We start from the raw sequence: 10,993 nt of genomic DNA, 5'->3' as shown, positions 1-10,993 counted from the left end.
GGGGGTGGTGGTGGTGATGGTGGTGGTGGAGGTGGTGGTGGTGATGGAGGTGGTGGTGGTGGTGAAGGAGGTGGTGGTGGTGATGGGGGGTGGTGGTGGTGATGGTAATGGAGGTGGTGCTGGTGGTGATGGGGGTGGTGGTGGTGGTGACGGAGGTAGTGGTGGAGGTGGTGGTGGAGGTGGTGATGGAGATGGTAATGGAAGTGGTGGAGGTGAAGCTCTTGTCCCTTCCAGTCCACTCACTTTACATCGGCAGGAGGGAGTTCTCTGTATCCTTATGTATGCCATGCCATCCCTCTGTGGCCCTCTGTGGCTCCCTCAGGCCGCTGAATGAAGTTCAATCTCCCAGCAGTTCGGCCCATATCAGTGTCTTGCTCCCACCACCACCTCCAGAAACCCACCATCACTCCCTCAGTGCTTGGGACCAGCCCCTGTGCTGGGCGACACTGGTCCAGGGTAACCCCTTCAGTGTGTGCCTGCGTTGAGGGGGCCCCCAGGCTGCAGGGTGGAGGGTTTAGGAACAGCCAAGCCCCGTGGGACACATTCAGGGGTGAGGGAAGCTTGAGGAGTCAGGAGAGATGACTGCTGTTAGGCTGCCTGGGGAGCTTGCACAAGCTGTGATCCCAGAATTGGGTCTGGGGAGGTAGAGAAGGGGAGGGAAGGGTGTCCCCGGCAGAAGCCATGGGGGAGGCTGTGGGGTGAGGCACAGGACAGCTTGAGTGTCACTGGCTCACACACCAGTTCAGGAAGAAACTCCTGATACCACTTTGTGCCCCGACCCAGCCAGTGCCCCACGGCCCCTCTGCCTCCTCACAAAGTCCAGGAAAGGAAGGTTTTGTCAGCCTCACCCTCACAGGTGGAAGCGGAGGCCTGGGCCCTGGTGTGATTTAAGCAGCACAGTGAGGTTGTAGCCGGGTTTGTATCACCCCCACCGGAAGCCACCTGAGCCTTGGGACAGTTCTGGTCAACATTCAGTGTCATCGGTCACTGACAGGCTCAGCAGCAAAAGTGTCTTGTTCTCTTCCTTCTCTTTTCGTTCCCTTGCTCCCCTTCTCCCTCCTTTCCCTATCTCCTTTTTTCCTCCTTTTTCTTCTCCCCTCTTCCTTCTTTCCTCCCCTCCTCCCTCTTCCTTCTTTCTCTCCCTCTCTCCTTTCCATTCATCCATCTCTCCAAACATGGTGTCATTTGGCTTCCTGCTCTCTGGACGCCCCACCCAGGCCCTTCACACACCTCCCAGCTCCTGTCTCAGGGCTGCCCGTGTGCCAGGCGCTCCAGCTGGTGCTGCCCTTGCATTGTCTCCAGACTGTGCGCGCCAGGGCACCGAGGTGCTGGAGACCCTCCCCACAACACACACTCCAGAATTGAGGAAGGGTCTGGCCTCATGCATGGTGGGATCCCAGTGCCCGGCCCAAGCACTCTGTTGGATAATATGGAGGTACAGAGAGGTTAAGTGACTTGTCCAAGGTCACACAGCCAGTAGGCAGCAGAGCCTGGGACTTCACCCCAGTGTCTGCCCCCAGCCTGTGTCCAGCGCATTCCCCGCCTCTTTTCTCTGCTTTCCCCTACTTCTCCTCCCCCTCCTCCTCCCTCATCTTTGTCTCTGTCTCTGTCTGTGCTCTGCTTTCCCCTACTTCTCCTCCTCCTCCTCTTCCCTCATCTTTGCCTCTGTCTCCGTCTGTGTCTTCTCTTGACGCCTGTTGCCGCTCACTTGGGCCTTTGAGTGGAAGCTCCCCTGCTCCCTTTCTGGCAGTTGCGGAAACCTGTTCTGCTCCCCCAGACAGAGAGGGGCCGCCGCGAACCCGAACTGTTCGCTTGGAGTAATCAGTTATTCTCCGTTTGTGTAGCCATGTGAGGATAATAAGCAGCCACCATCTGGGCGGCTCCAGGAGGCTGGCAGCGGGGGCAGGCGCAGGCGCAGCCACGTGAGCGACGCTGCACCCACGGGGGAAGTTTCTGCTCATGAGTCTGTGCTTTTTAGGAAGTTTCTGACACGGAAATCTCACTCCTGGGCTGTGTGTCAGGACGCCCCGCTCTGCCACTGACCACCAGGGTGCCCGCCCTTGGGACTCACCAGTCCCTCTCTGGCCTCCGTTTGCTGATCTCTGCAGTGGGCAGATGCCACCCTCGAGGCCACTTGAGCACAGATGGTTGGGGGAGGGGGGCGCTAGCAGCTACTGAGTACCCCGCCCCAAGTGCCTGGCCCACACTAAGCTCTTTCAAGGAGGCCCTCAGTGCAGCCCTATGGACGAGGAGGCTGAGGCTGCAAGGTTTCCGTCCCTGAAGGCTGAGGCAGAGCAGGGTTCCGGGGAGCTTGCTCGGGGAGAATAGTGCAAAGCTGTAGTCCAGGAGCCCCATGCCTCTTCCAGGCTGCAGAAGCTGCTGCCGGGCATGGGGCAGTGAGGGGCTGGGACAGACCCCGTCATGACCTCCTGTTGTCTCCCCCACACCAGGCTTCCTGGACTGGGTCCCCAAGAAGATGCAGCGGGTGGGCTGCGTGGAGCTGCTGAACACGGTGCAGAGGCGCGTCCAGCCGCGGCTACACGTCTTTGGCCACATCCACGAAGGTCAGTATGTGGTGGAGATGGGGACCTCACGGGCTAGGGGCTCCTAATGGACCCTCCAGCGGGGCCTCCCCTCCGTTCAGCCAGAAGGGAAGTAAATAGCCCATTCCTGCTGTTTGCTTTGTAACTGCTAACTGCCATGTACACCCTGGCTGTCAATGAGCTATTGCTAAATGTTTAATAATAGGAAGATGATCACAAAATCCTGCATGACTTAGCGGGTAAATTTTGCTTCCGGGGAGCCCTGCAACTCTGCTGTGCCTCCAGCCTGGGAAGTCATCGGGAGGAGGGCAGGGGTTTTCAGAGGAGGGGGCGTTGGGGCCACGACATGGAGGATGAATTATATTTGGTGAGCACACTATGAATCCCTTAAAACTGGTGGCTCTGTCTTGTTGCTTCTGTCCCCTGGGCCTGGCATACAATAGGTGCTTAATAAGTGTGGAGGGACTACGTGTGATGGTGAGGGTGATGTCAGCTCCAGGTCTATCATCCACACGGCCACGCCCTGGCCTGTTGCTGTGTGCAGGTGTTCCCTAGTAGACCTCAGCCATCCTCACCTGAGCCTCATTTCACCAGTTTGGCACAGATGCCTCTTTTTGCTCCTTTTGGATATTTATCCCACCTGCCTGAGGCCTCTCTGTCACATCCCTGCCAGGAAGCATATTGGCTGCTGTGGGATGTCTGGACTCATGTGGTTTCCCCCAGAGGCATCTCCCGGCCTCCTGAACCTCTGTCTGGTTGGACCAGGGACCTCAGGTGTCCACATTGTCTAGTCCACATCAGATCGTTTTTCAGTTCAAAAGCAAGCAAGCCTCAAACCATTCATTCCCTGAGGGCCTCTGCAGCTCATTTTCAAGGGGCAGGAGTGAGCAGACCTCGCCTGGCCTGGGAGTAGCTCCTGGAGGAGCCCTGGGCACAGACGAGTCATCAAAGCCAGATGTGAGAGGTCCTGGGAGAGATGGGCAGCTCACGTGCTGTGGGATAATAATAATGGCTGTCATTTTCTGCGGCCCTACTATGGGCATGTAGCTCCATCAGATCCAAATTTGCCTGTGACCCAAACCACACCCCCACACAATTGGACAGGCACAGTTGGACTCCAAAGAATAGGTCCTCACCTACCCACTCACCACTCCCTTCCTCCCCCAGCACCACACAGGGAAGGGGAAATGTTCCTTCTATCTTGGAGATGACCTGAGCTGAAGGATGAGGGGGATTCTAACAAATAAAGATGGTGGGAAGAGGGTATGGTGGAGGCAGAGAAAGTACCTGACAATGATGATAATGATAGTGATGATGGTGAGAGGATGGTAGTGATAGTAGCAATGATGATGATGGTGGTGGCAATAATGACAGATGATGACCATGATCACAGTGGTGTTGGTAGTGATAATGGTGATAGTAATCATGTCAATGATGATGATGATACTGATGATGATGGTGATAGTGGTGACAATGGTGATGATAATGATAAATATAGTGGTGGTGATGATGACAATGGTGATGATGATGGTGATTGTGGTGATGATGATGGTGCTTATACAATAATGAGGGTGATAATAATGACAGTGGTGTTGGTGGTGATGATCATGATGGCATCAATGATGACATCATCAATACTGATGATGATGATAATGATGATGGTGGTATGGTGGCGATAATGGCGATGATAATGATAAGGGTAGTGATGATCATGGTGGCATTGGTGATGACAACATTCTTGGTGATGGTGGTAGTGATGATGATGTTGATGGTGATAGTGACGATGATGGCATTGGTGATGATGATGGTGATGGTGGTGGTATGTTGGTGATGTTGATGGCACTAGGGATGGTGGTGATGATGGTGGCAGTGATAATGGTGATGTCAATAATGATAAGAGCAGTGATGATGATAGCATTGGTGATAATGATGGTGATGGTGGTGGTGATAATGATGATGATAATGATAGGAGCGGTGGTGATGATGTTGATTGTGATAGTGACGATGATGGCATTGGTTATGATGATGTTGATGGTGGTGGTGATGGGGATGATAGCGGTGGTGATTGTAGTGATGATGGCATTAGTGAAGATGATGATGGTGGTGGTGGTGATAAGGGTGGCTATGATGATGTTGATGGTGATATGATGATGGCATTTTTGATGATGGTGATGGCGGTGGTGATGGGGATGATGGTCGTGGTGATTGTAGTGATGATGGCATTAGTGAAGATGATGATGGTGGTGGTGGTGATAAGGGTGGCTATGATGATGTTGATGGTGATATGATGATGGCATTTTTGATGATGGTGATGGCGGTGGTGATGGGGATGATGGTCGTGGTGATTGTAGTGATGATGGCATTAGTGAAGATGATGATGGTGGTGGTGATGATAAGGGTGGTTATGATGATGTTGATGGTGATATGATGATGGCATTTTTGATGATGTTGGTGATGGCGGTGGTGATGGGGATGATGGCGGTGGTGATTGTAGTGATGATGGCATTAGTGAAGATGATGATGGTGGTGGTGATGATAAGGGTGGTTATGATGATGTTGATGGTGATATGATGGCATTTTTGATGATGGTGGTGATGGCGGTGGTGGTGGTGATAATGGTGATGATAAGGATAGTGCTGATGATGTTCATGGTGATAGTGATGATGATGGCACTAGTGATGATGATGGTGACGGTAATGGTGGTGGCGGTAATGGTGAAGATGATGATAAGGGCATTGGTGATGATGATGTTGATCATGATAGTGAAGATGATGGCATTAGTGATGATGATTATGGTAGTGGTGGTGAAAATAGTGATGATCACGATAAGCATGGTGGTGATGATGTTGATGGTGATGATGGTGATGCAGTGGTGGTGGTGATGGTGATGAGGATGGTGGTGAAGATGATGTCGATGATGATGACTCACTGTGTGCTTCTCATGTGCCAGGCACTGGGCCGAGCACAGTACATAGATAATTTTCTCATATAATCCTCACAGCAAGCTTGGAAGTGGCATGTATCATTATCATCTCCATTTTACAGATGAAGGGATTGACCTTGAGAGTTTACTAGCTTGCCCCAAAGACATTCAGCCCATGGGGGCTGAGTGCCCTATGACTGCCACATCCACCTGACCATCCTCACTGCTCTGGCTGCTGACCTGATGGGCGTGTGCTTATTTTCCAGGGTATGGTGTCATGGCAGATGGGACGACCACCTATGTGAACGCGTCCGTATGCACTGTGAACTACCAGCCCGTGAACCCGCCCATAGTCATCGACCTCCCCACACCCCGGAACTCCTGACTGCTCCCCACTGCCACAGTCCTGCCCGTCTGTGCCAGCTCCATAGGCCTGGTCCGGCCATCATTCCTTCCATACTGAGTTGCCTGGACGACCCACTTGGCTGCGGGGACTGGCCTAGCAGGCAGGTCAGGGCCTTGGAACAACTCTTCAGCCTTCTGTCACCTGGAGTTGGGACCCTGCACATCCCCATCAGGGGTTCTGTGCTCATTTACTTTTTCTGCGTGTACATCCTGCGTGTACCTCGTTAAAGGACCTACTAAGCTCATGGCCCTGTCATGTTTGGGAAATGACTGAATCTTCATTCTTCTCCCTTGGACGCCCTCCTGGTTTGGGAAGCTGCTGCTCTTCAATGGGTTTTGGAAGTTATACAAAATCTCCCTTTAACCATGGGTCTGTGTGGTGGCACGCCCCTGTGTTAGGGGTGGGTGGGAGGATTTGTGGGCTGCACACAGACAGTCCTTGCTCTCCTCCCAAGTGAGGGAGGAGACAGGCCCAAGAAGGAGGCCCTCCGAAGGAGCATTTAGGGACATCTCAGGAATTCAGACCACACCTGGTCAGGCCCACAGCAGTTTGCCTGGCATTATTCCCCTCTTCTTCTTCCTGTAGGCATTTTTGTTGACGTGAACAATGGCCTGAGTGTTCTAGGCATTCACTCGGCACCTAGATGATGGGGGCTGGTTCTGCAGAATGAGCCGCTGGCGTGCGTGCCCAGGACCAGCTAGAGGGTTCCCAGTCATGGGGGGATGACCCTTGGTCCCACGGGGAACACGCTGCTCTGCAGAACTCGGTAGCCTGGATGGAGGGTCTGCAGGCTTAGGCTGCAGCAGGCCTACCATGGGTGTGAACCCATGTCCGGGCACGCACTGACACACATGTACGCACGCACCCCTCTTAACTGAACCAAGCGGGTCCTGTGTTTCTCTTTGCTGCCCCACAGTGAGGTTTTGTTCCTTGGTGTGGCTTCCCTTGCACTGTTAGGATTCTGTCTGGCATGCCTGCAGCTGAGGAAGCTGAAAGGGCTCAAAATCCTCATCCCAGGACCAGCCAGCCCTGTGAATGGGAGGGTGGCACAGGGACAGAGCAGGCCTCAGGCTTCAGCAGCCCCACCTTGGACAGCTTCTTTTTCTTCTTTGAATTAGGACTGGAGGGAGTGGGGGCAGGATGGTGGTGGGAACTGGTAGGGCTTAGATGAGGGGCAGGCAGTTAGGCAGAAATGGCAAGTTCAGGGTCAGATTCTGTCTTTATTTAATATTTTGTTCATCATGGACTTTTTTTGCATTGATTTTTATTTTTAACATTGCGTTAAAGTAGTATTATTTGTCCTGATTGGTGATTTTTTTTGCACCCCCTTTACGTTGTTCCTCTGAGAGGAAGGTGCCACTCCCTCACCCAGGTCCCAGCCCTGGGAACCAGCCTACCGTGAGCCCCTTTGCAGATATAGTCTCATTTCATCCTCAGATGGTCCTTCAAGGTAGGTACTTTATTCCCCATTTTAAAGATGAGACGATTGAGGCCAGAGGGGTGTGGCAACTTGCCTGGGGGCTCACAGCACAAAAGGAGCAGAGGCAGGATCTGACCCTTGTTCTCTGACCTCACTGCCCTCACTTTGCCATAACCTGAAGTTATGTCCCTACAAAGCAATGCATGGTCCAAGGCTCTTTTGATTGTAATTTTGTTTTTAAGGGTCCTGTTCTAAACTGGTCTGAGCTCTGAGGAGTCCTGAACCCTGGGTGCAGCATCCTAGCATGCTGGGAGTCCTTTTCTGCCCACGCTGAGCTGGGCTTCTCGAGGGCTGGGGCTGCTGTCCCTGGAAGCCTGGCAGCAGCACTGTGTCTGATTGGCTGAAGCTGAGCGCCGTGGGGTGTAGGGCTCCAGGAATCCCATTTGGCTGAAGGGGTTCCTGTAGCCGGGGATGTTTACGAGGTCTCTCTGATGCCCCAGGCGCGGGACATGTGTGCGGTGGAGAAAAGCAAGCCCTTTCAGTGCCAGCTCCACTCAATTTCTGTGTGGACCAAGAACTATAAACTTAAAAACATTTTTTTCCTAAGGTATCTTCAGAATATGGTGTATTTTTATGTGGAAAAGAAAAGTTATGAAGGCAGCTGTTACTTTAAGAGAAAATTCATTAAAAGTCCTCGAGATATGAAGATGACGGCGTGCTTCTCAATCATTTTGGCATAACTTGATTGTGGCTGTAATTTTTTTTTTTTTTTTTTGTCAAGCATGTCAGACAATAAAGTCTTTGTAAAAAGAGAAGTCCGCGCAGCGTCTCTTCCTTCCACATCTCTGGGTGTTGCCTGGGACACGTGGGGGCAGCGTGGTGTTCTCTTGCAGAATGCTGAGGCCTGGACAGAGCTTGGAGTCCGAAGACCTCCTGTGTGGCAGTGGTCGGTGTCCCTCTGCTTGCTTTAGCCTCCCCTGGGGCGGGGGGATCCCAGATGTGGTGGTGTGGGCAGTTCTGGGTCCTCTTGTGTTCAAATACTTGGCTGCCTGGTCTCCCAAAATAGAACGCCTCCAGAGGCCTTAGCGCTGGACTCTTCTGGAAGTGGCATGTTCAGCCCAGCCCCTGTGAAACGCAGGGTCCAGACATTGCCCCGGAGAAACACTGTCAGGTACAATGAGCCTAGTCTCAAAGTCCCCAAGCTGCAAAAATTCTGTCATTTTTATCCATCTGTCCATCCATCCCTCTATATATCATCTACCCCTCCTTCCACCATCCCCCAGCCATCCATTCCCCATCCCTCCATCTATCCATCCCCCATCTATCCATCCATCCATCCATCCCCCATCCCTCCATTCATCCATCCATCCCCCATCTATCCATCCATCCATCCCTCATCTGTCCATCTATCCATTCCTCCATCTAGCCATCCCCCATCCATCTATCCATCCATCCCCCATCCATCAATCCATCCATCCCCATCTATCCATCCATCCATCCCCATCTATCCATCCATCCCCCATCCATCTATCCATCCCTCCCTCCATCCATCCATCCCTCCCTCCATCCATCCCCCATCTATCCATTTGTCCATCCATCCCCCATCCATCCCTCCCTCCCTCCATCCATTCATCCCGCATCTATCCATCCATCCATCCCCCATCCATCCATCTCTCCCTGCATCTGTCATCCATCCATCCTTCCCTCCATCCATTCATCATCCATCATCCATCCATCCATCCCCCCATCCATCCATTACTCATCCATCCATCCACCCACCCATCCCCATCCATCCATCCATCCCTCCATCCCTCCATCTATCCATCCCCCATCCATCCATCCCCCATCTATCCATCCATCCCCCATCTATCATCCATCCATCCCCCATCTATCCATCTATCCATCCCTCCATCTATCCATCCCCCCATCCACCCATCTATCCATCCATCCATCCATCCCCCATCCATCCATCCCCCATCTATCATCCATCCATCGCCCATCTGTCCATCCATCCATCCCTCCATCTATCCCATCCCCCATCCACCCATCTATCCATCCATCTATCCATCCCCCATCCATCCATCCCCCATCTAGCCATCCATCCCCCATTCATCTATCCATCCCTCCCTCCATCCATCCCTCCCTCCGTCCATCCATCCCTCATCTATCATGTATCCATCCATCCCCCATCCACCCATTTATCCATCCCTCATTCATCCTTCCATCCCTCCATTCAACCCCCATCCATTCATCCATCCCTCATCCCTCCATCCCTCCATCCCTTCATTCATCCTCCCATCCATCCATCCCTCCATTCACCCCCATTCATCCATCCATCCCCCATCCATCCATCCTTCCATCCATTCCCCATCTATCCTTCCATTCATCCATCCCTCCCTTAATTCATCCCTCCATCCCTCCATTCATCCTTCCATTTACCCCCATCAATCCCTCCATCCCTCCATTCATCCACCATCCATCCCTTCCTCCTTCCTTTCCTCCCTCTTTCCATCCATCCATCCTTCATCCTTCCCTCCCTCTCATCCATCCATCCAATCTACAAACACCACTGAGTACCTCCCATGTGTCTTGCTTGGGCTAGGGAAGTGGTGGCAGCAGCGATAGATTTAGGAGGTAGGATGGCAGTGAGGAATGGATGTGGGGCATGGGGGAGGGACAGCCAAGGATGGCAGGGGAAGTCGGGTGCTGTCATGGAGAAGGGGCATAGGAGCAGGAAGAACAGGGCTGAGGAGGGACGTGGCATTCTGTTTGGTACTCATGAGCGGGGGGAAACTTTGGGCTACACGGGGGAGGTGTTCAGTGGATAAACAGGCCTGCAGGAGAAACAGTGTCTCTGGAGCCAGATGTGGATCATAAGCAAAGATGTGGGGCAGGGGAGACCTCCAAGGGAGTTGTGCAGGGCAGGGGACAGCCTGGGGAAGACCACAATGTGTCACCTCTTCATGGTGCTCTTCTGCTCTCAGACTGACCTCACCTGTCACCTGCCCCTCCAGAGTCCCTTCCACCAGGGTCTCACAGGGGTGTACAACAGCCATCCCAGGCCCTGGCTCCCCATCCACAGGCCACAAGGAACCACTCAGTTTGAGGGACCCCGGCTGCTGCTCTTGGCCAGCATGCATTCCAGCAGGGCTCCTGAGCAGGGGCAGGGTGACTCACGCCCGTAATCCCAACACTTTGGGAAGCTGAGTCAGGAGGGTTGCTTGAGCTCAGGGGTTTGATACCACCCTGGGCAACATAGCGAAATCCTGCCTCTACAAAAAAATAAATGAAATTAGCAGGGCATGGTGTCATGTGCCTGTAGTCCTAGGTACTTGAGAGGCTGAGGTGGGAGGATTGCTTGAGCCTGGGATGTTGAGGCTGCAGTGAGCTGGGATCATGCCAGTGCACTCCAGCCTGGGTAACAGAGGGAGACCCCATCTCAAACAACAAACAAACAAACAAAACGTTTTTTATTTTGAAATACTTCTAGTTTTGAGGAAGAGTTGTAAGGCTAATAGAGGGAGTTCCTCCACACCCTTCAGCCAGTTTCCCCTATATATTCATGATACATTTATCCAAACTAAGAAGTCAACACCAGTACAACACTGTTAAATACAGCCTTTATTTGGATGTCAACAATTTTGACTAGTGTCCTTTTTCTGTTCCAGAATCCAATCCATGATCCCAAGCTGCATTTAGTC

The 10,993-nt window shown here is 52.7% G+C and overlaps 1 protein-coding gene across 4 annotated transcripts in view; it reads left to right on the top strand.

Moving 5' to 3' along the window:
* The window catches only part of MPPED1 (metallophosphoesterase domain containing 1), a 96,066-nt gene extending 87,964 nt beyond the window's left edge, over window positions 1-8,102 (top strand). For all 4 annotated transcript variants that reach the window (XM_025399177.1, XM_025399181.1, XM_025399178.1 and 1 more), the window contains 2 exons: window positions 2,451-2,564; window positions 5,733-8,102. In XM_025399177.1, the coding sequence (XP_025254962.1) occupies window positions 2,451-2,564; window positions 5,733-5,851 (233 nt within the window). In that variant the 3' untranslated portion in view covers window positions 5,852-8,102. The remainder of the gene's footprint in view (window positions 1-2,450; window positions 2,565-5,732) is intronic.
* The last annotated feature ends 2,891 nt before the right edge of the window (window positions 8,103-10,993 follow it).

Source organism: Theropithecus gelada, chromosome 10 (genome assembly GCF_003255815.1).
Source record: "Theropithecus gelada isolate Dixy chromosome 10, Tgel_1.0, whole genome shotgun sequence".
In the NCBI taxonomy this organism is placed as follows: Eukaryota; Metazoa; Chordata; class Mammalia; order Primates; family Cercopithecidae; genus Theropithecus; species Theropithecus gelada.
This window is presented reverse-complemented; position numbering and strand designations above follow the sequence as displayed.